General features: G+C 40.5%; 1 protein-coding gene across 2 annotated transcripts in view; it reads left to right on the forward strand.

Annotated features, from left to right (window-relative positions):
• IQGAP1 (IQ motif containing GTPase activating protein 1) overlaps positions 1-26290 on the forward strand; it is a 74783-nt gene that overhangs the window by 16874 nt on the left and 31619 nt on the right. The window contains exons 1-13 of one of the 2 annotated variants that reach the window (XM_074836886.1): positions 8312-8345; positions 10207-10363; positions 10741-10818; positions 12489-12565; positions 15333-15400; positions 16451-16564; positions 16956-17134; positions 17821-17911; positions 18373-18536; positions 23046-23130; positions 24260-24423; positions 24800-24960; positions 25480-25604. In XM_074836886.1, coding sequence (XP_074692987.1) covers positions 8326-8345; positions 10207-10363; positions 10741-10818; positions 12489-12565; positions 15333-15400; positions 16451-16564; positions 16956-17134; positions 17821-17911; positions 18373-18536; positions 23046-23130; positions 24260-24423; positions 24800-24960; positions 25480-25604 — 1483 coding nt within the window. In that variant the 5' untranslated portion in view covers positions 8312-8325. Of the gene's footprint in view, positions 1-8311; positions 8346-10206; positions 10364-10740; positions 10819-12488; positions 12566-15332; positions 15401-16450; positions 16565-16955; positions 17135-17820; positions 17912-18372; positions 18537-23045; positions 23131-24259; positions 24424-24799; positions 24961-25479; positions 25605-26290 lie in introns of those variants that run through there. The other variant, XM_074836885.1, reaches the window with a different exon arrangement.

Below are 26290 nucleotides of genomic sequence, written 5' to 3' on the forward strand. Positions count from 1 at the left end.
AGTTTATTTAATCATCACTTGAAGGCCTGCTTTTGCAAGAGCTTGTGTAGAATCCCAGCCTGACGTGCATGCAGTATTAGGTGAAAGGATCCTGGTGCTTGTGTATTACAACTCCATGTACTTCCTAGCGACTTGGCTCTACTTAAAATCAAGATGGTTATTTTCTTAGGGAATATGTTGGCAGTCCCTCAACTGACTTGAGTGCTGGCAGTCAGAGTCTCTCTCTGAGGTCAACAGGATGTCACTTCAACAGAGGGATGAGTTGTAAGGCTCTTGCCACTTAGAGTTGTCTTTTCTGAGCTGTATTTTTTAGCATGAAATACTGTTAATCACTCTTTCTTGAACTATAAGCATTCAGGATTAATAAATAAGTTCATAGTCTTGGACACTGTGAATGCTTTATCTTCACCAGGCTGAAGGACTCCAGTGTGATCTCCTGCCTCTTTGTTTTGATAGCAGAGGGCATCTGTACTGTTCATGTTGACACGGGTGTTTGTTGCATTCAGTACTAGACTCTTCAGAACCTTCTACAACAGTGCCAGTATTCATTGTGCTGTGAATACCTTCACAAGTACAAATAACTTTGGTGTTTTTGAGAGAGATCTTTGAAGCTTTGTCAGCAGTTTTGCTAAGCACTACATGTAGCTTTTGCACCGCTTCCAAGTTCCAACCATAGTTAATGGTTGAGCAGCTCTTCAGTCACTGTTTGAACAGCATCCAGGTACCTCTCCAGATCCCTGAGTAGACTGAACAATGCTGCTTGGAGTTGCAAATTTTAAATGTTAGGGGGTGAACATTCAGAAGGGGAAGCAACTGGAAATAACTATGAAGTTCTTCATGGCACTTCCAGTACAAAGGTGGATGCACCTTTTATTTTCTCATCCATTTAATTTTGGGTATTGTGAGATTTGAAGAAACAAAGAGTGCAAGATGCACTTTTTGTTTGTATATTGATATAGCAACAGGCAGTGGGTGAATACCCATAGGATTACTTTGAAAGCATGAAAAGATCACCTCGTTTCAAGAATTTGTACCCATAGTGTGAGTGTGCACATGAATATGACATCTTGGAGATGTGTTTGAAGATCTTGATTTTGGGCAAATAGCCTGTCTATTTCATGGTTATGAGAAGGAGATGTGTAAGACAGTCTAACTGTGTAAGACAGTCTAACAGTGTTAGTAGAGCACAGGTTTAGACAGGCATATTTTTTGAAATAAAATATATTGGTATAGTATACAGACAGTGTTACAAAGACTGGAGGATAATATCATATGCACCTGGAAAGAGAATCAAACTTTATGCCTCTCCAGTCCACCTCTAGATCTCCTTCAGGTGGAAATAAAGTATATTCAGCCTTCTTGAAGAAGGAGACAACACCCTTCTGAAATATAGTTGGTAGGGGACCACTAGAAGTAAGCAAGGAGTGCTGGGGCGCTGACATGCTTACAAAGAGAAGACTCCTGTGATTCTGACCCATGATCAAGAACTCTGTGGCCAGTGCTCCCAAACTAGAGGCTCAGAAGTTTGCATTGAGTTTCTGTTTGCAACTTTCCTGCTAATGAAATTGGTGAGGTGTGCAATAAGCAGAATGTGATGTGATCCTGTGGACAACTGAGCTTCAACCAACATGTGGCATTGCTACCAGACTGATACAAGTGGTACTGGTTATCCTTTAGCATGAGGTGTTAGTGTTACATGCTTTATTAGAGTTCTTAATGGCTGTGAGTACTGAAGTGTTGCTCTTGAGACCATCGCAGTGGAAGTGACCACCAGGCGCAGACCCAGATGGTGTGTTGGGCTGCAGTCTGGTCTCAGAATTGAAAAATGTCACTGGCTAGATCTGTGTACAAAAGGAAAATAATTGTCTTGAAATTCTAGGCCAGCTGAAGGTTAGAAAAAGTTATTTCTGGCCTCTGCAAATAATTAATTTTAGCTTGAAATTACTACTACTTAGTGATGATCAAGAAGTGAGCTTTCCTCATTGCTTGATAAAGAACACCTTTTTTGACTGTTAATGCCTTCTGTGTTTTCTGTGCCATGTTCTGTTTTCTTTTTGTGTTGGAACACATTGCATAGTAGTCCTGTCATGAAATGAGCAGTGTTCCTTACAGATTTTGTCCAGTTTTTAAATTGTATGCTCTACTATTTTTGTTTATTAAATTGAGTATGGCAAAAATTTCTGGAGAGAGGGGTTGCTAGTTCTTCCTCAGGCTTATCTATAATCGGTCTGAGAGACAGAGAGTGACTTTTTCTTTGTTTTCTGCCTTTTTTTCCGCTGTCTTGGGGCTAGCCAGACTTTCAATGCTGTTGCAAATGTAAGAGCAAAATATGTGTGTGTAATCAGCGTTAAGTTTCTGCTGTGTCTAAACTCCATTTCTGCATAAAATTTGCCTGTGATACTATTGAAAAATGTGACATCTTTGTGTAACTTGTCAGAATCCTTGATAATGCTGTATTGGGAGAGAGTAAACAAGTTGGTAGTTGAGATGACTGATGTTAATTTTTTCCCATCCTTGCTAATGGAGCAATGTTTCATTTAGAAGTTTGAAGACAGCATTATTTGAGAGACTGGCTGCCTGACAATACCCGATGTTACATTTTTAGTGTCCCTATCTTCTCAAGGAAGGCCTTGCTTTAAACTGCAGCTGATGGTAGTAGATGCATGTAGATAGATATTCAAGGATCATTTTCAGCGGAGGGGGGGGGAGGGGAGAATCTGCATTTCACAGCAGTAGGACGGAGTGATTAGAAAGGTGCAATTACTACTTTAATTTGAGCTAGCTTCAGTAAAATTGGAGGGTCCAGCATTAACTATGCAGCCATGTGATTAAATTTGAGTGAAGAATTAATTCTGGGTTAAAAATTATCTTTTCTATGCTGGTGAGAGGGAGGAAGTGTAGTGGAAACTGCTGAAGTAGCAAAAAAAATTTCAAGATTTCTGTGGAAAGCTTATTGATGACATTTTGTTCCAATCCCTAATGTCTAAAGAGAGTAGAGGTTGCTGCCCCTCGACCACGTTGCCCCCTGCCCCGAGAGACTTGAGAAATGCTTTTCTCTTGTTCATCTGGAAATTCTGCATTTATTTCTGCCTTTTAAGGATGACAGGTGTTAATTTTAATATGAGTATGTGAGCTTTTAAATGTAAAAGGTACTGCATAATGTTTTCTGAAAACATGACTTTGTCCTCTGGCCTAGCAAATGGTTAAGCAATGCCGCACCAGGGGAAGCGTTATTGTATGTAAATTGCCCTAGTTTTGTAGTTACATTAACACCCACATAAGAATCTGTTGAAACAGGTATGAGTACATTGAGACAGCTTATGTTCTAATTATGGGCTATTTATTTTACTTTATGGAGATGCTTAAACAGAACTCACTGCCTCTACCTCCTTCGATTCAGTCGCATGTCCCTTCTACTTTCATTTTAGGTCTTCCTAGGTTGAACAAAGCTGATCGGGTTTTTTTTTTTGTTGCCCCAGTAAGTTTCTTGAAGAGGGTATTATGAACCCTGTTGCTAGCATTTGGACTCTTCCAGGGTTTGAGTAGCTCTGTGTCCTCTCAGGAGTCTTTGGTTGTGATGATCTAAGGCATGCAAGTGATGTTACAGAAACCTCTTGCCCACTCAGAAGGAATGGGGTAAAAGGTTACTTGTGGGGGCGGGGAAGAGTTGGACTAGATCTCAAGAGGTCCCTTCCAGCCTCAGAGATTCTGTGAAGGTTGGGTTGAAGGAGCACAGGAAATGCAGCTGTGTGGGACGGGCGAAGAGCATGATGTGAATGATAGTGTTTGGCTTGCTTTATGGTATCTTTTGGATAATGGTCCAGAATTTTTAAACTTATGTCATGTTTTCTCTATCACTCATTCAGTTATTATCTGCATTTTTCTAGAACTTACAGTTCAAGAAGAACTAAGTTTTTTGAGAGGAAAGCAGCAAAACCTAGGAAAAGAGTAGTTTGCAGAAGAATGTCTTTTTTGTAGCTCGTGTACAGAAGTTGGCCAGGTGTTCCCAGAAAACTTTTCTTCCTGGTAAACACTACTCCTTGATGCTTTTCCAGGCTCCCTGTCCTGCTGTGGGTTGCAAGCCCCCCTTTTCTTGGACTCAGGCTGTGCACCACAGTGTAATGGTGTCTCATTTGGGATTTAAAGTGCTCTCCAAGTTTAACTGCCCATGATCTACAGCTCTTCATTTGCACTAGAGGCTTCTTTGAGAACATTCTGTTCAGTAAGCTGTGGTGACCAGCTTGATTTTAGGAGAGTGTTTGCATTCCTACTTACAAAATTAACCTGAGGAATTATGACAGTCTAAGTCACAAAGCACTGTATTTATTAGAAAGTGTGGTCCTAAGCCTCTTAATACAAGAGACTTGCAGGGGGCTTAATATAGGAGAAGCTTGCAGGAAAGCTAATGCTTTCCAGGCTAAACTAGGCTCACATTAGCAACTTCCTATATATACTTTTTCCACTTCAAACTTGTTACTTACCATTTAAATACACTATACCTGAAGTACTAAATGTAAGGTCCATAAGACTTTTTGAAGTTATTAATGCTGTTTTCACTTGGACTAGAGGGACTGAGCGTCCTTTCTCTTGTGGAAGCTTCTCTAATATGGGGTATTTTATTTCGAACTCTTCTGACATGTAGCCCCCACTGTCTATGGCTTGTATGTGTCCTGAGGTGTTTTTTTTTTTTTGCCTTCTGCACTTCCATCTATCTGCATAAAATTTGTAAGCTGTTCACATTGAATACTGAACTCCTGTCAAAACCTGTTGAACTGGTTTTGCTTTCTGTAACTTGTACTTTGACTCAGTTCCTTACTAGCTTAACATGTCCTTTGGGTTGTATTTGTTTTCTGTACCTTACAGGCTTTGCATAAACAGTCTTCCTATTGCCTTCCCAAGTTAGATGGCAAGGAACTCAAAGGCAAGATGGGAGAGAACATGGCTGCGCGTCATCTGGTGTTTGGTGACTTTCTCATATGTGAATAGAAGGTCCAAAGAAGGGCCGTGAAGATGATAAAACTGCTGGAGGACCTGCTCTATGAGGAAGCGCTGAGGGATTTAGGTCTTTTCACCTTGGAGAAGAGAAGGCTCAGGGAAGACTTCATCACAGTTTTCCAGTACTTAAAGGGCAGCTACAGAGAGGGCAGAGGCTCTCTCTTCACAAGGAGCCATATGGAGAGGATGAGGGGCAGTGGATGCAAGTTGCACCGGGGAGAGGTTTCATCTTGATACAAGAAAGAAATTTTTTTTTTTTTGCAGTGAGAACAATCAACAAAGTCCCCAGCAATGTAGTAGAGTCCCCATCATGGAGGTTTACATGACATGACTGGACAGGGTGCTAGATAATCTCATCTAGGCTTGCTTTCCCATGGGAGGTTGGACCCAATGATCTTCTGAGGTCCTCTCCAGCTTTGGCTGTTCTGTGATTCTGTGAATAAACCAGGCAGTGGGATGAATTACCATTTCCAGTTAGTCAGGTGCTATCAAAGGGTACATAAATCAGTCCTCTGACTTCTCACAGCTTTTTTAGGAAAGCAAGTAGAACCCACAAAGAGTGTGTGAGACTTGAGGCTTGGAAATGTTGTTTTTATGTACCTTTCCAAATAGAGTTTTAAGTGCGTCTCCAGAATACAGAAGGATATTTATTGATTTCTGAGGAGTATCCACTCTTGGTGGGGGAGTTTTTCTCCCTCTGCCCCCCCCCCCCCCCCCCTAGCATTGCAGTGTCCCATTTCAAGTGACAGTTTCTTCAGCAGTGCTAAGGCCCAGTCATTTTTGTGTAAAGTTTGTGTCAGCCATTCCAACCAGCTACTTTTTTGCTGATTGAAAGTTTCTGCACACAGAGACCTTGTAATCTGGACGTTCAGAGCAGAGGATACAATTCTCCATGTTGTACATTTTATGAAGGGTTTTGTGAGACATTAATTAGGAAATTTATTCCAGTTTTGAGGGTTGGGAAAGTCTAGAAGTGAGTGAGAGCTGGGGAACGAGAAGCCAGCAGAAGTTGGAAAATCTGGTGTGTTGCCCGTTTCCTGCAGAAAACCACTTCTTGTTGTGGGAGGACTGTCAGCAGGAACATAAAACTGTTTACTGTTGTTCATTTTTGGGAGTGCTAGTTCCTGAGAAATGTGTAGTTTCCATTTTCTATTCCCCCTGCTTCCAGGCTCTGCTGAAATCTCCACCACTGTGACTGTTGGAGACATCTGGTTGCTGACCTGTTTCTGTGGTTAGTTACTGTGGCAACCTCATTGAAAAGCTTCATGGCACCTTTTTCTTGCTTGTGTTAGCTTTTCAAAGGTGTCACCTCTGCTGCTTGGAGTTGCAGAGAACTGGGGATGAGCCTCTTTAATTAAGTAATAAGTGATAGGACAAGAGGGAATGGCCTCAAGTTGCGCCAGGGAAGGTTTAGACTAGATATTAGGAAGTATTTCTTTACAGAATGTGTAGTCAGGCATTGGAATGGGTTGCCCAGGGAGGTGGTGGAGTCCCCATCCCTGGAGGTATTTTAAGAGTCGGGTTGACATAGCGCTTAGGGATATGGTGTAGTTGAGAACTGTCAATGTTAGGCTAATGGTTGGACTAGATGATCTTCAAGGTCTTTTCCAACCTAGATGATTCTGTGATTCTGTAGAGAAGCCAGGTGTGAGGAAAAGGCTTTTCTGGGCAAAGGGGATGGGTCTTAAAATTGAGTAGTTGTTTGCATTCAGATGGAAGAATTAATAGAACAGAGATTTGGGGGACTGTAGTAGTGGCTGATTGTTGGTACTTTATGATGAGGAGCTATGGAATGTCAGTGAGTGGTTTTTTTTTGGTTTTTTTTTTTTCTTTTGAAATAACTTCATATTTTTCTGTGTAATCTGGAGAGGAACGCAGATACTGAAAACAATCAGAATAACCAAAGAAATAGCAGTGAAATCAAGCTGCTTGTAAAATCTCTATTGAATAATGAGTATCAACAGTGAGGTTGTAAGCATAACTGTCCGCTGCAGAATCCACAAACAGGAAGACAGCATCAGCAATTAGATCTTTTAAAAAACCTCAGAAGTGCAAGAGGGATAAATTAAAAATTTGAGGACTTTATGCTGTATTTGCTCTACATTTTTTTTAGATGCTCCTGGGTGTAGGCATCGGAATCACCGCAGTTGATTTGAACTTGTGCTAATAGAAAAGGCCATATGAAGATTAGTGGCAGCTGAGCTAAATAGATGTGTACATTTCAGCAAATATAGACTTAAAAGCAAAGAACAAAGCACTAGTGTTACACCTTTTTCTGTTGTTTTAAGAACACTGTCTTGTTTATCTTAAAAGGCAGATGGCTGCTTAATGTACTATGAGACTGCATTGTACACTACTAACATTTCAAGTAGAGAGGGACGGAGAAGTAATAGATTCAGACAAGAGAACTTGACTGGCATTCCCCTTGAATTTCAGTAGTGCAGATGTATCTTCATCAGAAATGTATGTTTTAGCAAGCATTCTGTTTATGCTAACAGACATGAAGATGGAGGAGCTGTGGTAGAGTAATAACAAGCTAGTTCTGTGGTAGATTAAAAAAAGTAAACCTTAGAGATAGTTGAAACTGAATACAGGCAAGACAAGAAGATCGTCTAAGACTGCGTATCTGCACTAATCAAAGTTATCTTTCCTTTGACTCTTAAATATTGCAGCCTTGGGAGATTTTTCATTTTCTACCATTTTCTAACTAACAGCTACCTGTCTTCTATAATTAGAAATGCAGTTTACTGCCTTTTCAGGAGAGATGAAGAACTGACCATGGTGAATTTCAATGCATCTCATCTCTGTCATGTACTACTACAGTGTTCTGTATTAGAGATCAAGAGTAAACTGTGCAAAAATATCCCCAAAATGCAAATTAAATTTCATGTTTATAATGCTTCTGTTCTAAATTACTGTAAAGAAATCATCACGTATTATTTTCTCATGAAGGTCAGAAAGAACAGTCACTTATTCTGTCATCTTCTCAGATATTGCAGGTTAAATAATTTTTAGCTCTTTCCATTGAGCCTTGCATGCTGGGCTGAAAATTGGTGGTTCAGAAGTTGATTGATGTGTCATTCATATGCTTCTGCCTTAGATTTGGTGCTGTTTATCAGAAAAGGTGGAGCAGGCTGATGTCAGCGACCACAGTTTCAATCATCTGATTTCAGTCTGCTACCAAAGGACTGTCAGAGCACCAAGCTGCTTCTCAGACTTTATTTCAACAAATTGAATGTACTGCAATGTTCAGGCTTCTCACTGTGAAGTATTATCTTAGCTAATCAAAAACTTCTTTCCTGTCTTATTCCTGCTCTCCAGTTTGAAAAAATGCAGACCACAGTGACAAGGTTAGTCTCACTGGTGTTGTATAGAATAGTAGTGCTTGACTTTACTGTTCCCCTTTGTATACACCCTATGATAACATTAGGTCTTACAGCTTTAAACTTTGAATTAATTATGTCTGCTGTACTCATTGCACATTTTTCAGTGTCACGGTTGTCTTTTAGGATACAAACCCCAGTCTGTAGATAAACTAGATCAATGACGTAATATTTAACCATGTCTGAAGCCTAGGTTATTTGAACAGTCCTATTCTTACTCAAGCTGTGACCACTTGTTTACTAATTATAGGTTACCGTTATGCTAATAGTGGTGTTATCCTTTAATTTTCTAATTTTGTCAGCCTCTGTTTTTGTGTTTACTTCCTGGAAAACTGAAAGAAGGGCGCATAGCATGCATCTATGCCAAAATGCATTAGAAACAGCACCATTCAATGAATCTCCATGTAAACACTGCTTGGAGATGTCTGTTCATAGTATATATGAGCTATTTTTTGTATGTATGTACAGTGCTTGATTTTGATCAGAATATTACGAGGCATGAGGCCTCAGACCTTGCAGATGTGAAATGTCTGCAGTTTCAGTTGGTCAAGAGCCACGTAGTTTTCCCAGGTGTGTTTTACAGAACTGATTTCTGTGAAATTGTGTTAATTCACTACCAGTTATTCATTTAATCTGTTACCACTTGCATCCAGTACGGTGTTTTTCTGTTATTTTGCCTGGATTAATATGGAGCTAAATAGTTGACAGTTATGTATGCATCTGAAACAGTATTTAGAATATTAAAATTCTGTTCATTGGGTTCAAGCAGGATCCTCTACTCACTTGTCTTTAAGATCAGTCCCAGTAATGTCGATGACTCATCCCCATGAGCCAGATTATTAACCCTGTTTATGTTACGCTGTCAGCTCTCTTTTATATTATGGGCTAACGCTATTCTGGGCCACTATTGTCTTGAAAGCTGCTTCTCTGTGATCTTATTGATCCAAGGCTCATACGTTCTGTAAGACCTTTAGAGTTTGTCCGCAAGTGGGGTGTGATCTAAGGAAAATGTTTTAGAAAGTGGCCCGTGGCTGTGCAGCTGCCTTTCTCTGAGATCAGCACAGGCAGGGAGCCTGTCGTCTCTGGAAGAAACCGCATAGCTGAGCGTGCAGTGTACAGCCTCTGGTAGCTCTGTACAGAATAAATATCAAGATGCACCTCTGTGTTGAGAACAGTGACTTTTCAAGTTATTTCCTGTTTGTTTTTGTCACGAGGATCCATGACATCATTAAATGAAGTAGAAGGAAACAAAGGAACATCAGTTGTTATGAGGAGAGGAATGCCTGTTCTATTTTTTTCCCCCCTGATTTTGAAATTTATAGTAGAGTGTGAGAAAATATATAGGTTGGGAAGGTAGACTTGATGACACATTGTAGGGCCTCTCTATGAGATTAGCTAGAAGAGCTTGAATAAATGGTGCAAAGTTATGAAATAAATAGCAATTACTTAATGAGAGTAGAGTAAATAAATGCTTGTGGGATAAACCTGTACTCAAGAGGAAGATTGAAGTTAGTTAAAAGGACAGGTTGGCCACTAGGTCTACACCAGTAACAGCTAAAGGAGAAATATGACAGTGAGGTGGTATCTTAATTACTTGTGAAACTGGCTACTGGACTCCGTACTTCTCCGTGATATGTTCTCTGAAGTGTTACTGAGTAGCATTTTAACAACACGGACTGTGTGGTAGTGCTTTCAGCCCCCTAATGTTAAGTAAATAGTATGTTAGAGTATGACAGCAGTGGCAGCATGAAACTTCTTTAGTGTGGGGTTGTGTTCACAAATTGGAAATGGACTCATGTGACCAGCTTTGTTCTTCTTGCACTTCCAGATGGATGGAGGCCTGTCTGAATGAGGAGCTGCCTCCCACAACAGAGCTGGAAGAAGGATTGAGAAATGGAGTCTACCTGGCCAAACTTGGAAACTTCTTCTCCCCTAAAGTGGTTTCTGTGAAGAAAATCTATGATAGGGAACAGACTAGATATAAGGTGAGAGCTGTTGGCCATACATTCTGCTTTAGGTAGACATCTAAAATAGAAGAACGTGCATGCGGACTTACTGTGAGCAAATAAGCAGAAAGTTAGTTTATATTAGTATTGCCTGAGAAACTCTACCTTGACTCTAGAACATTGGTTAAGGGGTTGGGGGGGAGGGTGGACTCTTAGCTTTATATCTGAGCTTGCACTCATGTGAAAGAACTTGTCATAAATAGTCAATATAATCATATATAGAAGACTTCTGACGTCTTTTCTATTAGAGTACCGTTTTCAGTATCAGTCTTCATGAACCTCCCTGCTGTTCTTGGCAGCTGTGGTATTTTGTTTCTTAATGGCCTTCCCCTTGTTCCTGCCTGTTTTTATTTCAGGCAACTGGTCTCCACTTCCGGCACACAGATAATGTAATCCAGTGGCTGAATGCCATGGCTGAGATTGGTCTCCCCAAGGTAATTTCTGTGTTGTACATGCAGATAAATAAATAATCTCTGAAAAGCTTTACATTCCATGGAAGCATTTGCTGTTGTACAGAATCAGCAGGCTTCATCTAGTTAATTCTTCATTTTCTAGATTTGCATCCCTATAGAAATTCTCTTCTAAAACTTGCTGTACGATTTCATTCTGCTATGTGTGTGAGAATGATTAGGAGCAAAGTAATTCCTCCTCTGTGCCATATCCTTAATATTGCTAATCTTGCATAACATCTGCATTACGTTGTTCTTGCCATGCGTTCTTTTGAACGATTATCTGAGCTACAGTTTGGTTGTGGAAGTTTTTTTTAGAAATCTATGCTAAAAGAAGTAGCGCAACAGAAAATACTATGTTTTCCATTTCTTCAAATTTCCCTACCAAATATATCAAGTTGAAATGTTCCTGGTGTAGTTTAAGTCAATATAAATTATTAGCTTCACTAGGAGAATGGCCAGATAAACTACTCTGAGCTAATTAACACTGTTGTCTGAAAATACACGAAACTGTGGTAGTGTTGTGCTGATAGTCAAGTTGCATACATGAATAGTAAGTACATTTTTTTAATATGGGTTTTCTTTTTTTGTAAGCCATGTTTATACTTAGTCCCACTAAAACCAGCATTGCATAGTTTAACGTATGTTTTGTTTTTATACATGCTTGCAAATTAAACACTTGTTTTGGCAAAGTTTTTCAAATAATTTGTTGAGATTTATTAGTTTAGCCTTGCTGGGATTTATGATGATTTTACAGGAACAAATTTTGGATTAGGAAATACTGAAATATGCTGTGAAGGTTGTTAGGTGAAAATAAATGAGGAGGGAGCTAGACAGAAGTGAAGTGCCATGTATGAGGCAAGATTTTCAGATGTAAGTGGGTTTTGGGGGGAAGAAACCGTGTGAGGACATGTTAAAGAAACTGGGCTGGGGTCCAGTACATTAACAGAGACATATTGCTGCTTTCAGTATTTTCCCTTGCAGAAGAGCCAGGGAAGTAATGCTGTGGAATTGTGAGGGTCCTTCCGTTGCTCTTTCTTTTACAGAAAGAGTGATGTTATTTTGTGGTCATAGGCAACAGCAAGAAGCCTTCCAGTAACTAGAAAGTAATGTACCTTGTCAGCACTTCTGAATGGATCGACGCTTCCGGTATTAGCCTGTTGTGTTAAACTTTGCATTTGAGACTGTCTGAAAGCTTTTGGCTTCAGCTAACTGAAAATGCAGTGTGAGAGCACCTCAGTGCTGGTCTCAGTTACCCTTTGTCACTGTCTCTTCTCTTGCTTCTCAACCCCATTTAGTCCAAACAAAATCCTCTTTATTCTCTTCTGTTGTAAGTATTTTTTTATTTCTTGGCTTTCACCAAAGTCCTCACTAGTACCTTATGACCCAGTATCTTGGTGGGCACACAAAAGAAAGGGTGTACTCATCCATGAGTGTAGAACTTGGGCAGGAAAAGGGGACCCCTGATTTGGGTGGTAGAAGCAAAAGGAAGGATTTCAAGTAGGGCAAGTGTTGGGCCAGGGCAGAGAAGCTTCAAGAGTTTTGTTCTGTGGGCTGTTTCATTAGAGTACTGCAGAAGAATTGGGCTTATCATAGTTAACGTGATTTGGCTACATAGAGTATGATTCAGACTGCTAACTTTGTTTTATCTTTAGATATTCTACCCAGAAACTACAGATATCTATGATCGCAAGAATATGCCACGCTGTATCTACTGTATTCATGCACTCAGGTAAGGCATGCTAGGCAGAAATCTAATCGCTTCTGAAATCTTCTGCAAAGCTGAAACCGGAGAGGGGAGAGAGCTGAACTGAAGGCTGGACGAGGATGAATTTTCTAGCAGAACACTCTTACCAGGTCAGAGCAAAGATCCATGAAGCCAATATTTTGCCTTGGGCAGTGGCCAAATCAGAGGCTGAAGGAAAAAGAACCAGTCAAGTATGTTGTGATGGCTACCTTCCCATCCCAGTTCTCACCCTCCCTCTCTACTCTCTGAGGCAGAGCTAAACATTTTGGGGCTTAAAGGAAAGCCTGAAGCCATAAAAGGTGTTTGTGGAAAGGAAAATATTCTTTTGTCTAGGGCTCAGTCAGATCACTGAATGAAAGCCAGTGTGGTCATAGCATTGTCCTGCAGTATGTGTATCTTGATGACCACAGTAAATGATGAGGCAGGAACTGTTGTTGAAAGGTCTCTTAAATGTTAAAATCTCACGTAGACTGAGTAAGATAATCCCAGTGCTTGAGAAAACTGGGAGGATTCATTTGTTGAAGCTTTGCTCTTCAATTTGACAGGATGGCAGATTGCATGTGTTTTTTTAATTTGGGGTTGTTTGTTGTTGTGTTGTGGTTTTTTGTTTTTTTTTTTCCCCTCCCTGGCTAGCTGGTTTGAATGCAAGTGCGGCTTTTGGAACATGTTGAGATTTTTATTTAAAAAGGATTCCTTTTGTAGAATTTACTAGGTGACTGAATGCTAGATTGTATACATTTGGGTCTTCATCTATTGCTCACTCAGTTTCAGTTCTCATGAATGGCTTGTTCTGATCTGTTGCCAGTGTGAAATCCATAGAGATGGACTGCATTTATCTGAATGTTATCTGATATTTCAGATTGCTGTAGATGAAATTATTATTTGTAGAAGTGAGCTTGATCCCAGCTTTAGATCTAAAAGGAGTTATCTCTGTAGAATAAGTAATTTGGAGTTTATAGAACAGTGAGGAATAGACCTGTGGTGGGGTACACTGCCGCTATCAAGAATAATGCTGCTTTTTGTTTAGGCTGTGGCAAAGTTCCTCCCTCACTGGCAGCTTTGATAGCTACTGTAGCTGCTTTCTGCAGGAGTTGGCTGGCATATATTCCTCTTACTTCTTCTGTTCTGTCTTGGTCGTTCCCACCCCACACCCTGCCCCCCAGTAGTCTGAATGGTGTACAATTACCAAGCTTCCCAAGAAAATTAAGTTAGCTGTTGCTGTACTCTTTCTAGACCATATATTAGGAAAAGAAAATTATTTCAGGGAGCAAAATGAATAGATGCAAACAGTCACAGTAGTTAAGGCTGTAGAAGTTATAATCTTTCATCTAATAATACCTTTTCTGTACTGCTTAATTTCTTTTCAGTTATTAACCTTTTTGGCTGAAATGTTCTGTAACCAATTTCTCTGAAAAGGCAGCCTCCTCAAGATTTTATCACTTCAATAATTTTACTTATCAAGGAAAGAAGAGTAATTCTGATATGTAAATATAAATATGGAAAAGGATGTTTTTATAAAACCTTGTTCTTTTTTTAGGCTTAGTGCCTAAGTATATTCCAATGAAGAAATAAAGATCTAGAATGCAGTTTTGTTGACAGTTCATAGGTCAGAAGTGTTCCTGCCTGTGTTTTGTTTTGTAAAACAATCTGCTTATAAAGATGGGAGATTTAGATTTGACATGTTGAGGTCATGTGAAAAGGTGGTTGCTTACCCTCTCTTTTACAATCACAGTAAAACTGAGTTTACCGGAGGAATGGATATTTACTTTATTAATAGTTTATTTTAAATGTTCCTGTATAATCGGATATCTCAATAGAAAGTACATTTCCATAATCTGTGCTGAGCCAGCACAACAGGCAAAAAGGAGAGGGGTTGCTTCTCCTTCCCCAGTCACGTTTGTCCTTAGCTATACAGAGTCATCCTTCCTTTGTAGCAGTTCCATTTCTCGTCAAGCTTCAAATGAATACCTTTACACTGTTGTAGTAAGCCAAATCAGCTTCGTGAATACTTTGACCTTACTCAGCACCAGTGAGGCCACACCTGCAGTGCTGCGTCCAGCTCTGGGCTCCCTGGCATGAGAGAAACGGATGTACTGGGGGGAGTTGAAGGAAGGGTTGCTAAGGTGGTTAATGGACTAGAGCATCTCTCCTGTGGGGAAAGGCTGAGAGACCTGGGGCTGTTCAGCCTAGAGCAGAGAAGGCTCCAGGGGAGTCTCAGCAATGTGTGCAGCGATCCGAAGGGGAGGTGGAAAGAAGATGAAGCCAAGCTCTTTTCAGTGGTGCCCCATGACAGGACAAGAGGCAGCTGGCACAAACTGAACCACAAGAGGGTCCCTCTGCATATCAGGAAACACTTGATTTACTGTAGGGGTGACCGAGGAGTGGCACAAGTTGCCCGGAGAGGTTGTGGAGTCTCCAGCCTTGGAGATATTCAAAAGCCATCTGGGTGTGATCCTGAGGAACGTAGTCCCACGTGACCTTGTTTGAGGAGGGAGCTTGAACAAGACAAACTTGAGAGCACCCTTCTAGCCTCAACCTTTCTGTAATTCTGTGAAGACTTCAGTGGTGGACCAGTTATGTGCAGCTGAGGGGGAAAGAGAGGAGTCAGCTCAGCCTCTTGGTGGTGATGAGCTGTTACATTGGCTTATCTGAGTGGCTCCTTGGATATCTGTATCCTAAAATTATTTGTGTCATTGTCAGAACTACAAAGAAAAATTACTAGTTCTAATTATTTGATTATTTTCTTTTCTAGCCTGTACCTGTTCAAGCTGGGTCTTGCCCCCCAGATTCAGGATTTATATGGGAAGGTGGACTTCACAGGTAAAAAAAAAAAAGTGCTGGTTTTGTGCTGCCTTTATCTCATACTCTACTAGATATTGTAGAGATCAACTAAAGGTTTGTTACTGTTGATACCCTAAATGCAAGTTAAATTCAAAATTAATGGCTGTGAGAGGTTCTAGTAATTTATAAGAAAGGTTTGATTTGGGTGCTTCTGAGCCAGGCTGTTAAATAGCCATCAGTTCACTAATCATTCCTTTCCCAAATAACAGCTCCTTAACTTTTTTTCCTTAACTGTTGTAAGATGCTTAAACTTTGCCCTTGCCTCCATCCCTTTGGGCGAGGTTTCCGTTTTGAACTTTGTAAACAGTTCTGACCTCCGTGGACAGTCTAAAGTAGAGGTGCCGTCAGCTGAAGAAGAGTTTGCCAGCTGATCTGCTGCAGGAGATTCAGCACAGGGTCTTATGTCCACACACCTTCTCAAGGTGTCAGTTCCTTGATTTTTGCAAAAGTGTCAAATTCTGTTTCGCATTAGTGGGATTGCTGCCTGAGGGCATGCGTCTGATTTAAAAGTTGTATGAACTTTATTTTCCTGCAAAATAGTTGTTGATTGTACCTATAAAATGCTAAACTATCAACTGTTTTTTGAGTTGTATGGTATTTAGCAACAGCATGTCTCAATAACCTCCATTCGCTTTTCTCGGCATAGTCTCTGTGTGGGGAAAAAAGAATGCTACAATACTGCCTGTGCATTTTCCTGACCTGTAGGCAGCCATAGTGGAGGCACCTCAGAATGAAGGAGTCTGTTTCCAGCTCCTCATAAGAGTCACGTACTGTTTTCTAGTGAGAGAGACTACAGAATATTCCCATATGAATTTCTAGGAGAAATGCAGATTTTAGGAAAGTATGCAAAATGGCTTATCAGTTTTCATTTATTTTCTTTCACTTACTGAGTTATATTCAAAGTATTACTTAAACAGTAATTGTAATTTGTTGTAGCTATCCTAAATTTTTTTTATAGCAGCGGTTGGTGTAGCAGTGCTGATTCCTTATGTATTTAAGCCTGCATAACACTTTTTATGTATGTTTCAGAGGAGGAAATCAGTAATATGAGGCTTGAACTGGAGAAGTATGGTATTCAGATGCCTGCCTTCAGCAAGATTGGAGGAATTCTTGCAAATGAACTTTCTGTGGATGAAGCAGCACGTAAGGAAAAAATGGGAGTGTTGTTTTATGTGATTATTCAAATCAGCAGATGACATTTTTTTTAAGTGTGGATTTAATGCCTCTTGTTGTAAGACAGTACAGGCCTTTTGGAAGACTGGGAGGAGCGTTTTCTTCTTTGCCTTATGTATTTTTATTTTATTTTTTCTTTCTGGAACATGATGATTTGACTAGCTAGAGTATACTACTAGGAAATAGGCTGCTGGTTTTTGTCAAGAACACAAAGCCGTGATGAAATGAGAGGTACTTCGATAGTTCTTCTGCTTTCCAGTTAGTTTCCAGATAATTATTCTGCTCTTTCCAGTTAAGTTCTCAGTTTTTAACAGAGCTGTTGTGTTTGGGGCTAACTGGCAAACTGTGTCTTGTTTTTCAGTACATGCTGCTGTCATTGCCATTAATGAAGCAATTGACCATCAGGTTCCAGCTGACACTCTTATGGCAATGAAGAACCCTAATGCCATGCTAATAAATCTTGATGATCAACTGGAATCCATTTACCAAGACACACTCTACAGAGCAAAGCAAGACAAGATGGAGAATGCTAAAAACAGAGTAGGTCAATTCTTCTTTCAAACTATCTATTTGCATGCATTGTAATTTTGTATTGCAGTGTAAACTGACAAATTCACAGAATGTGTGTTACAGTCCTGTATGTATAGAGTTAGGTGGATTTACTCCTGGTGGTATTCTAGTATGTTCCCCAGTAATCTGTCTTCCTGTTGCAGAAGACAGGCAGCAGTTAGCTGTGTTACCCTGTTTAGTTGTCTGAAAGACGGGCCGCATAGATACAGAATTCATGTCAGCCTTTATATGTTGGGAATGCTGTCCCTCTGTTTTCATACAATGTGGATATGTTTTCCACTGAAATGATGAGCAAAACTGACTGATGCTCTCATAAAGGGTCAGTGTTGCTTTAGAACACTGTATATCAAACACATAGCCTAGCTGTGTGTACTGGAGTGTTCTATGTGTACTATGTTCTGGAGCTCTACTGTGTGTTCATGTAGAGCCATTACATTGAAATAAGGTGTTTCTAGGCTCTCTGTATCAGAGTGTGAGTATACTTACTTTATATGTATTTACTTCTAGGACTTCATTTTGCATGTGTAGAGGAGGCCTGTCTGTGACCTATCAGAGTTCTATATAGATATACGGTTATCCTCCTGACATTTTCAATGAGAGGATCTATGAGGGCAAAGGAGACTAGAAACACTGATTAGTTTTTATTTCTTCTACAGATTGCCTCAGAAAATTCAGAGAGAGAGAGAGATGTGTATGAAGAACTTCTGACTCAAGCTGAGATTCAGGGAAACATTAATAAAGTGAACAGTAGGTATCATGCCAAAGTAATACTCTTAAATAAAAGAGTACTTAGAAACGATACTTATGCTCCTCCTTGCTTTCTGTAATGCTAACAAAAGTGGAAGGCAGCTCCCCTGTTTTTGTGGGTTTTTCTGGCGAAGGGGAGGTTTTGGTGGTTTGTTTTGGTGGGTTTTTTTTTTTTGTTAACCCAGTACGTAGTTGTAAGCTGAATGCATTTTGACTTCTGTTGCCCTTCCTTTAGGAAATGGATTGTCCATGTTGCTGGCCCCCCAATTCTTCAGTAGTGCATGCTGTTTCCAACTTTCAGCCCCTTTTTCAAGTGTTATTTTGCAATTGACTTTAGAAGTCTTCCATTCAGATCACATACATAACTTGATATCTACCAAGACTATTTCTTTCTGAGCAGTAGACTACATAAACCACGGGAGTTGCTCATTTAATGTTTCTCAAAACTCTTACTGTTGCAGCACATGCAGCCATATCAAAGATTGACCTAGCTTTGGAACAAGGAGATGCATTAGCACTCTATGAAGCTTTGGCAACACCAGCCCTGGGACTCCGAGGATTGGTACGAGAAAATTGCGACTGGTATTTCAAGCAGTTTTTGAGTGACAGACAGCAGAAACAGGAGGTATGGAAAAGTCCAGATTACCCTGATTCATGAGGTTCCCCCTCCCCCCTTTCACCGTACCACTGTATACTAATCGCTTGCTAGATACCTGCATTACAGTTTAGTGTTGGTTTGAAAAAGTTAATGCTGAGAGACAGAAGCATACAGTAAGCGTATTTATCCTTTAGTTTTCATCTCTGCATATGAAAGGCCAGTATAATGCTTATATATATATATATAATTAAAATACTTTTACTAAACCTTAAAATACTAACTAGTGTGTATAGAGCAGTGTGTCTTGCCTCTCACTTGACTATTGTCAGTACCCAAATAATGTGGATGTTTGTGGTTTATAAATACCTATCAGATAAGCATAAACTCCTTTCACTGTGGAGAATCCCACCATACACCATTTGTAGACGTGGTGCTTAGGGCTGTGGTTTACTGGTGGACTTTGCAGCGCTAGGTTTGCAGTTGGACTCGATCTTACAGGTCTTTTCCAACCTAAGTGATTCTGTTTCTATAACTATTTAACCTTAGTTTCTCATTTCAAGCCAACTCTTCCGTGGATTTTATGTGCAGGCTGCTTATGTATGCTGTTTATAAAACGCACAGAATAGCTTTTAAAGCCAGCATTGTTTCAATTATCGCAATGTCATGTATGTCAATAGGAGAAAATACGCTGATACAAAGATGGTTATTACTGTTGCATCTCTTTAATGAATGATATTTTTTAAAAGCTGCAGCAAGGTAAACAAGTAAAATAGCGCATGTGTTTGGATTCAGGAAAAATGCAGACAGGTCAGTTATACGTTACAATGAACTAGATCTTGGGAACTGTGGTAGATGCTTAGGTGCTTGTATGTTGTAAGCAGAAAATGCAGTGATGTGACCCAACAGCGCCTGCTGGAAGACCTGTTGAGGAGGAGGAGATGAAATGGCTTTTGCACTGTAGGAAGTGTAGAAGGACCTAGGAAAGTTCAGACTGCATAATTACAGTAAGAGGCTGAAGAAGCATATTTGTTCTTGAGACCTTTGAACCACAGTTTAGAGCAGAAGTGGTATATGTCAAGCAAGCAGAGCACTGAATCTGTAGTAAGGCCTGGCAGTTTAAGTTGAGGTCCTGAATAAATGTAAAGTTTGAAATTCTGTTTATTTTTGGAGAGGGTAGCTATGCATTGTCATAAGGCTTTTAAATCTTAGCACTGTTAAATCATGAGGTACTGGAGCAGACCTCACTGATAGTATGACTCTTAAATCGCCAGAGCTGGCAGGTGGGAAACAAACATTCAGTGTCAGGCACCAAGGATCATACGTAATTCACTGTTGTAAGCCACTGCTTAGCTGAGTAGTGTGTCTTTCAGCATATTTAAATGCATATTTAATGGCAGCAGTTAAAGGCATGAGAACAAATCAGAGTGTGTTGTCAAACTGTGTTGACAAACCTGATGCGAGCCTCAGAATGCTGTTCACACTGCCTTCCTCACAAAACTGCCCTTTTAGTTCTCTGTGAAGTCAGCAAACATCAAGCTTCTGGGTTGACCTTTCTTACGCAGTACGTGTAAGAATGAAGGAGGTGATCAAACCCCATACCATGTTTATTCCCAAATTGTTGAAGGTATCTGGTGATCATGTCTCCAAGTGAGGAAGTGGTCAGCTGGGTTGGGAAGCAAAGGGTGTAGAGTGGTGTGGATGAGAGACACCCTGAAATCAGCAAGACAGGGCTGAAGGGGACCTACCTCTAGCGTCTGTCCAGAAGCGATGAGAGCAGTGTTATAAGGGAATCTCTTACCCATTTCCTGGAAAGTCAACATGACCAGGTGCCTCTCTGAAGTGCTTGTACACTACTGCATGTAGGGTGGGGAATGATTAGGAGGCATTAGAGGTCTGTGTGCAGCGACAGAGTTGTGCTATCACTGGGATCACAGAGATGTGGTGGGATAGCTACCAGAACTGGATGCTGCCATCAGTTGGATACAGGCCTGTTGGGAAGATCAGGATGGGGTGGCGATGAGGGGAAGTAGCCCTTCGTGTGAGAGAGCAGCTGGAATGCATGGTGCTCTGTCTTGAGACGTATGATGAACCAGTTGAGAGCTTATGGGTCAGGATTAGCAGGCAGACCAACGTGTATGACATTGTGGTGGGTATCTGCTGCAGACTGCTTGATCAGGCAGAAGTAGATAAGGCCTTCTTCAGACAAGTGGAAGATGCCTTGTGTTCACAGGCCTGAGTCCCTCTGGGGGGACTTGAACTGGCTGATCTGCTGTAAGGACAACACAGTGCACAAGCAATCCAGGACATTTGTGGAGTGCGCTGGTGATAACTTCTTGGCATATTTAACAGAGGAGTTGATGAGGAAAGGTCCTTTGCTGGACCTAATACAGACAAGGAGGAAGTAGTTGAAGATGGGAAGGTCAGGGGAAGCCTTGGGTGCAGTGACTATGAGGCAGTGGGATGATAGAGTTGAGGATCCTGAGAGGAGGGAACTAGGTAAAAAGTGGGATCACAGCTCTGGCCTTCAAGAGAGCCTGAAGACCTGTTCGGGGATCTATTTGGAAGAATCCTGCAGACTGTACTCCTGGAAGAGAGGTCCAGGAGAGCTTGTTGACTTTTCAAGGATCACCTCCTCCAAGCTTGAGAATGGCCTGTCTGCATGAGCAGAAAGTCAGGCAAAGGTGGCAGGAGGCCTTCATGGGTGAACCAGAGAACTTCCCACAAAGCTCAAACAGAAAAAGGAAGCAGGATCAGGTGGCTCAGGAGGAATACAGAGATGCCATCTGAGCATGTGGGGTGGGGTTAAGAAAGCTGGAAGCTGAAGCCCAACTGGACCTGAATCTGGCAGGGAACATGAAGGGTAACAAGAATGACTTCTACATAGATATATCGACAGCAAAAGGAAGACTAGAGAAATACCTGGGACGGCTGCTGAATGGGGAAGGGCAGCAGATGACGTGGATCGCAAAGGCTGTGGTACTGAATACTTTCCTTGCCTCTACTGATACGATTTTTTTCTTGCGAATCCCAGGCCTCTGAGACCAGTGGGAAAGTACAGAACATGAAGATATACCTATCAGTAGAGGAGGACTGAGTTAGCTTTGTGACTGTACCTGATACATTCTCCCACTTTGCACAGTCCCTCCATAAAGCTCATTAGGACCTGCATTTCTACTAACTTAACATGTCCTCTTCCCTGAACCCTGTCAAAATCTATTTGCATCAATATAAGTTGATATATATATATATATAGGTATACAATACCTTTTTTTAGTAGACCGTTACAGCTTTTTCTGCTGGACTGCACCTTTTTTGTGTTCAGGAGGATTCCTCAATCTGAAAGGCATACAGCAGTAATTCAGAGCCACTCTTGATTATTTATTTATTTATTTTTATTTGTTGGGTGTGGGTTTTTTTTTTTTGATGTGATGCAAGATTTGTTTGGTCAATAGCTAAACAATGTTCCTAAGAGAATAATTCCTTACAGAAAATGTGCTGTTTTGGGATAAAGGATGTGTGTATTGCTGTTATACCCTTCTGTGGGGATATGAGGAATTCTACAGCACACAGCCTCGCAGCTGTTGCTATTCAGAAGATTTGTCACTTAACTCTGAAGAATGATCTTCACAAGCTGTGTTTCTTGGGACCTACAGTTAAGATAAAACAGGAAAAGTGGGGGCTTTTTTAAAAGTCCTACCAAACTTTGGTGTGGCAGAAACTCTGAGTAGTTGTCCAAAGATGTCTCTAGGGATGAAACAGGACTGGGAAGATTTTTACCAAGTTTTTTAGCAGCCACAAAACCCAAGTTCAGCTGTGTTCTAAACTGCCAAGTCAGATTGCACATGATTCCAGAATGTAATTGAAGGGTTTTGTTACATGAATGTGGTCTATTGTTGCTTTTGGAGAATTGCCATCTTTACTGTGTGAACTATACGAAGGGGCGTGACCTATATGGCTACTACCCAAGTTGTTCAAGCCCTCCTGCTTCCCAGTCAATCAGTCTCCTTTTCTGATTGTATTCATGTGGTACTGTGTAGTCCAAGAAGCATGTATGTATAAGCCAAAACTGCATGTTGTTAATTTTTGACATTTTGCTACCTCTTTTGTAGCTCAGAGGTAAAATGGAGCATTAATTAATTAGTGTGCCACTTCATGGCAAACTATACAAGTACTAATTTCACTCCAGCACACAGTTCGTGTACAGGGAGTCTTTTCCTACAGAATTGTCCCCTTTGTCTTAAATGTTTTACAATTTTGGAAGCTGGGTCTTGACTTTAACTGCTGTGTTCATCAGACTGCACTTCTAATAGTGTAAAAGGAATTGCAATGTATAAATACAGCCTTTCAGCATATGAACTGAGAATCTGGTGAGTAATTTCTATCTTCCTCACATATGTGGCATTATTTGTTTGTAGAAGCTATGTGGCATTAGAGCGTTTTAAGGAAAAGCTGGTTGGTTTGGTTTTTTATTGAGCTATTTGAAGTGAGTAAGCTGACATCATTTCACCTTCCTGGTTTCTTTTTTTTTTTTCTTAGGCTGGCCTTACAGGTCCTTTGCAGAAGGAAGAGTTGCAGTCGGGAGTGGATGCTGCTAACAGGGCAGCACAACAGTATCAGCAAAGTAAGGATCAGCAGAAATTACTGCAGTGAAGTGGCCATGGATGTGATCAAAAAGATGAGATGACACAATATTTGAGTCTATGTGGGGATACATGAAGTCTCTCTCAAACCATTATGAATGTCCTTTTAAGTACTTCGTGGCTGCTAAGAACACTAAAGAGAGACTTGCCCTGATGATTTAGTGTCTTTTATCCAGCTCTTACAGTACTGCTGGAGATAATAGCATATAATTTGAAATATTAAGAAACATGGACCTTCGTCATCCACCTTAAATTACCTCTTTTTCTAGAATGTTTGGATAAGTTTTTGTGGTATGGATCTGTGAAGGAGATCTGGATTGCTCCATGAGGTGTGAAAGCTAGGTTACCTGCTGACCATTGACATAAATCTTACTTGGTTTGAGCTACAGAACATTTAACTGTTTCTAAATATCACGTAGCAAATAAAATACAGATCACAATGGCTGATTGTTTTTTGATTGATGCTTCTGACACCATGCAGAGCTCTTTTCTGGAGAAGACTGTTCAGTTCTGGCTGTGCAAGAGGAATGAGTTCAATTTATAATAGGTAGAAAGGAGACTGCTAGAGATCTGGGGAGAGAGGGTTTAGAATGCAAGAGGAAAATAGTGAATGCCTAATAACTAGGAGGCTGCCTGCAAAGTACCTTACTTGTTCAATGTGGAGCTCAGCATTTGTTTACCTATGTGTGATATTTTAAAGTTAGCCAATGTGTACCCACTATAGAGTGCCTGTTACTGCCTTGAGCAGAAGAGACACAGGAAGAAAAAGCTGTTACTACTCCTCCGTCCAAAAATTTGCAATCATGAAGCTTCTTACTATCAAAAGACTGAAACAGAGAAACAATCCATTGATAACCAAGCAAAAAGGTGAATTGGTTTTAAACATGAGCTTTATTGTAAAGAAGGCATTATGTATTTTAGTTGTCTACAGTAGTGGAAGACTAAGTGGGAAAGTATGGATCAGAAAGCTTCACTCACTTCCTGAAGCTAAGGAAATTATTCTTTTCCTTGTTAGGTATCTGATTATTGAGTAGAATAAAAGTGCTCTTATTACTGGGGAGTCAACTGTCTGCCTTCCTCATTTTTTGTGCTACCTCTTTGAACTTCTAGGGCTGGCAGCAGTAGCCAGAATTAATTCTGCAATTCGAATGGGTGATGCTGAGAAGACTGTGACAGAAATGATGAATCCAGAGGCGCAGTTACCAGAGGTTTATGCATTTGCTGCAGATCTTTACCAAAGGGAGCTGGCCACCTTGCAGCAACAGAGCCCTGAAGTAAGTACCACGTGCTCTCCTATTTCTGGAAGTTGGTGTGGATCACCGGCCCTACCTTCTCTGTTTCGTTCAATGTGTTCTCTGGAACAAACTTGTCTTGAGTCTTCATAGAACTGTTTTGGTGTTCAGTCTGTTCTGTTGTGCAGTTTAATTCCTAACTCTTGAGCTGCTTGTCCCTATAAGAGATTCTACTTTAATCTCTTACTTGGTGTTCTAGCTTTGTTTATGATACTCAGCTTTCTACTTTCATGTCATAAAGGTTGTCCCTTTGCTTTGTTAAGCCACTACTCTGACAACTACTCTATTCCGTGTTGCATGTGCAGCAATAGTTTGTAAAGAGCAAGTGGAATTAATTTGTTGTCCTCTTTGTATGCAGGGTAACCTCACTCATCCAGAATTATCTGTTGCTGTAGAGATGCTGTCTTCTGTGGCCCTGATTAATAGGGCTTTGGATTCAGGGGATGTGAATACAGTGTGGAAACAACTGAGCAGTCCTGTCACAGGGCTTACAAACATTGAGGATGAGAACTCTCAGAGGTGGATATTTCAAGGGATCATGTCTTTCTTTGATTTTGATTATGTTCTGTCGCTTCTTGAATGCTTTTTTCCCCTCTTACACTTAATGTTCTTTCTACATTATTTATTACAGTATTGATTTAATCTCCGTTGGCTCTTGCATCTTGTAGTTGTGATTACTGTTTCTTACTGGTCTGATTTCTGTGCCATCTTACAACACTTTCTTGTGAAGTTCACATTAAAGCCATGTTGTGGTACAATTAGGTTGTCGCCGATAATACACCAGCTCACCCACTGTGTTCTTTGCCCTGGACCACCATTCAGTGTTTTACTGCTCTTGTCTGTTATTTCACATTTGGGCTGACCATCCTGCATGCAGCCTTTCCTCTTTCTCTTCTGCCCCCTTTTCATATTTGTTCCAGTTTAAACCCTTACGTTACCTCTCCCACTCTGTGCACAAATCTCATGCCATGTTATATGTTCCCTGGCCAGCTTGTTGCGATGTGATGTTTGTTGGTTTTGGTTTTTGTTCTTTGACAGATACATCGATGATTTGATGAAGCTGAAAGCTCAAACACGTGCAGAAGGAAATGAATTTATCACATGGAATGATATCCAGTCATGTGTTGATCGTGTGAACATAGTTGTGCATGAGGAACATGAAAGTAAGTTTGCTCGATTTATGCTTGACTGATCCTAGCTCATAAGGAATTCTAAAATTAGGTGCATGTCAATACAAGAAGTTATTGATTGACTTGTAGTTGAGTCATAGATTAGATGTCTAGGAAGATCTTAGTTGTAGCAAGACTTGGTGGTCTGTAATATAAAAGGCTTGATAACAGGACTGTTGATGGAGAGATCAGGCAGTCAGGAGTGTCTGTGGTATTGAAATCAGTATCTCCAAACAGTTTATTAATCCTTCCAATGCAAATTTCAACCCTTTTGGGATAACAAAATATGCTGTCTGCTGCCAGTGTCTAGGATTAGTCTAGAATATTTCCTAATTTTGCTTCAATCTCTCAAATGTAATGAAAACTATTAACAAAATCTCTGAGTTAATTGTAGTCTAGTCTGGGAGTACTCCATCCTTTTTCCTCATTTGCTGTGTTCAGTAGAAGTCACTTTTTTTTGAAGTCTTGTTCTCTCTTTGGTTGCCATCTCTGGCCTGTTCAGGTTTTCCTCTTCTCCCTTTTAGTCCTTCTTTTGAACATACTTTGGCCTTTTTACATTTACAATATTTAGTGTTCCACAGGCTCAGTCCAGGATGCCCCTCTACTCTTCATCTGTGGGTACTCTGACCTGCAAATGCAAGCTAAGCTACCCGTCTTTGTGTTGATGACTCTCAGATGTA

The sequence above is a fragment of the Strix aluco genome, chromosome 12, assembly GCF_031877795.1.
Source record: "Strix aluco isolate bStrAlu1 chromosome 12, bStrAlu1.hap1, whole genome shotgun sequence".
NCBI classification, from domain to species: domain Eukaryota; kingdom Metazoa; phylum Chordata; class Aves; order Strigiformes; family Strigidae; genus Strix; species Strix aluco.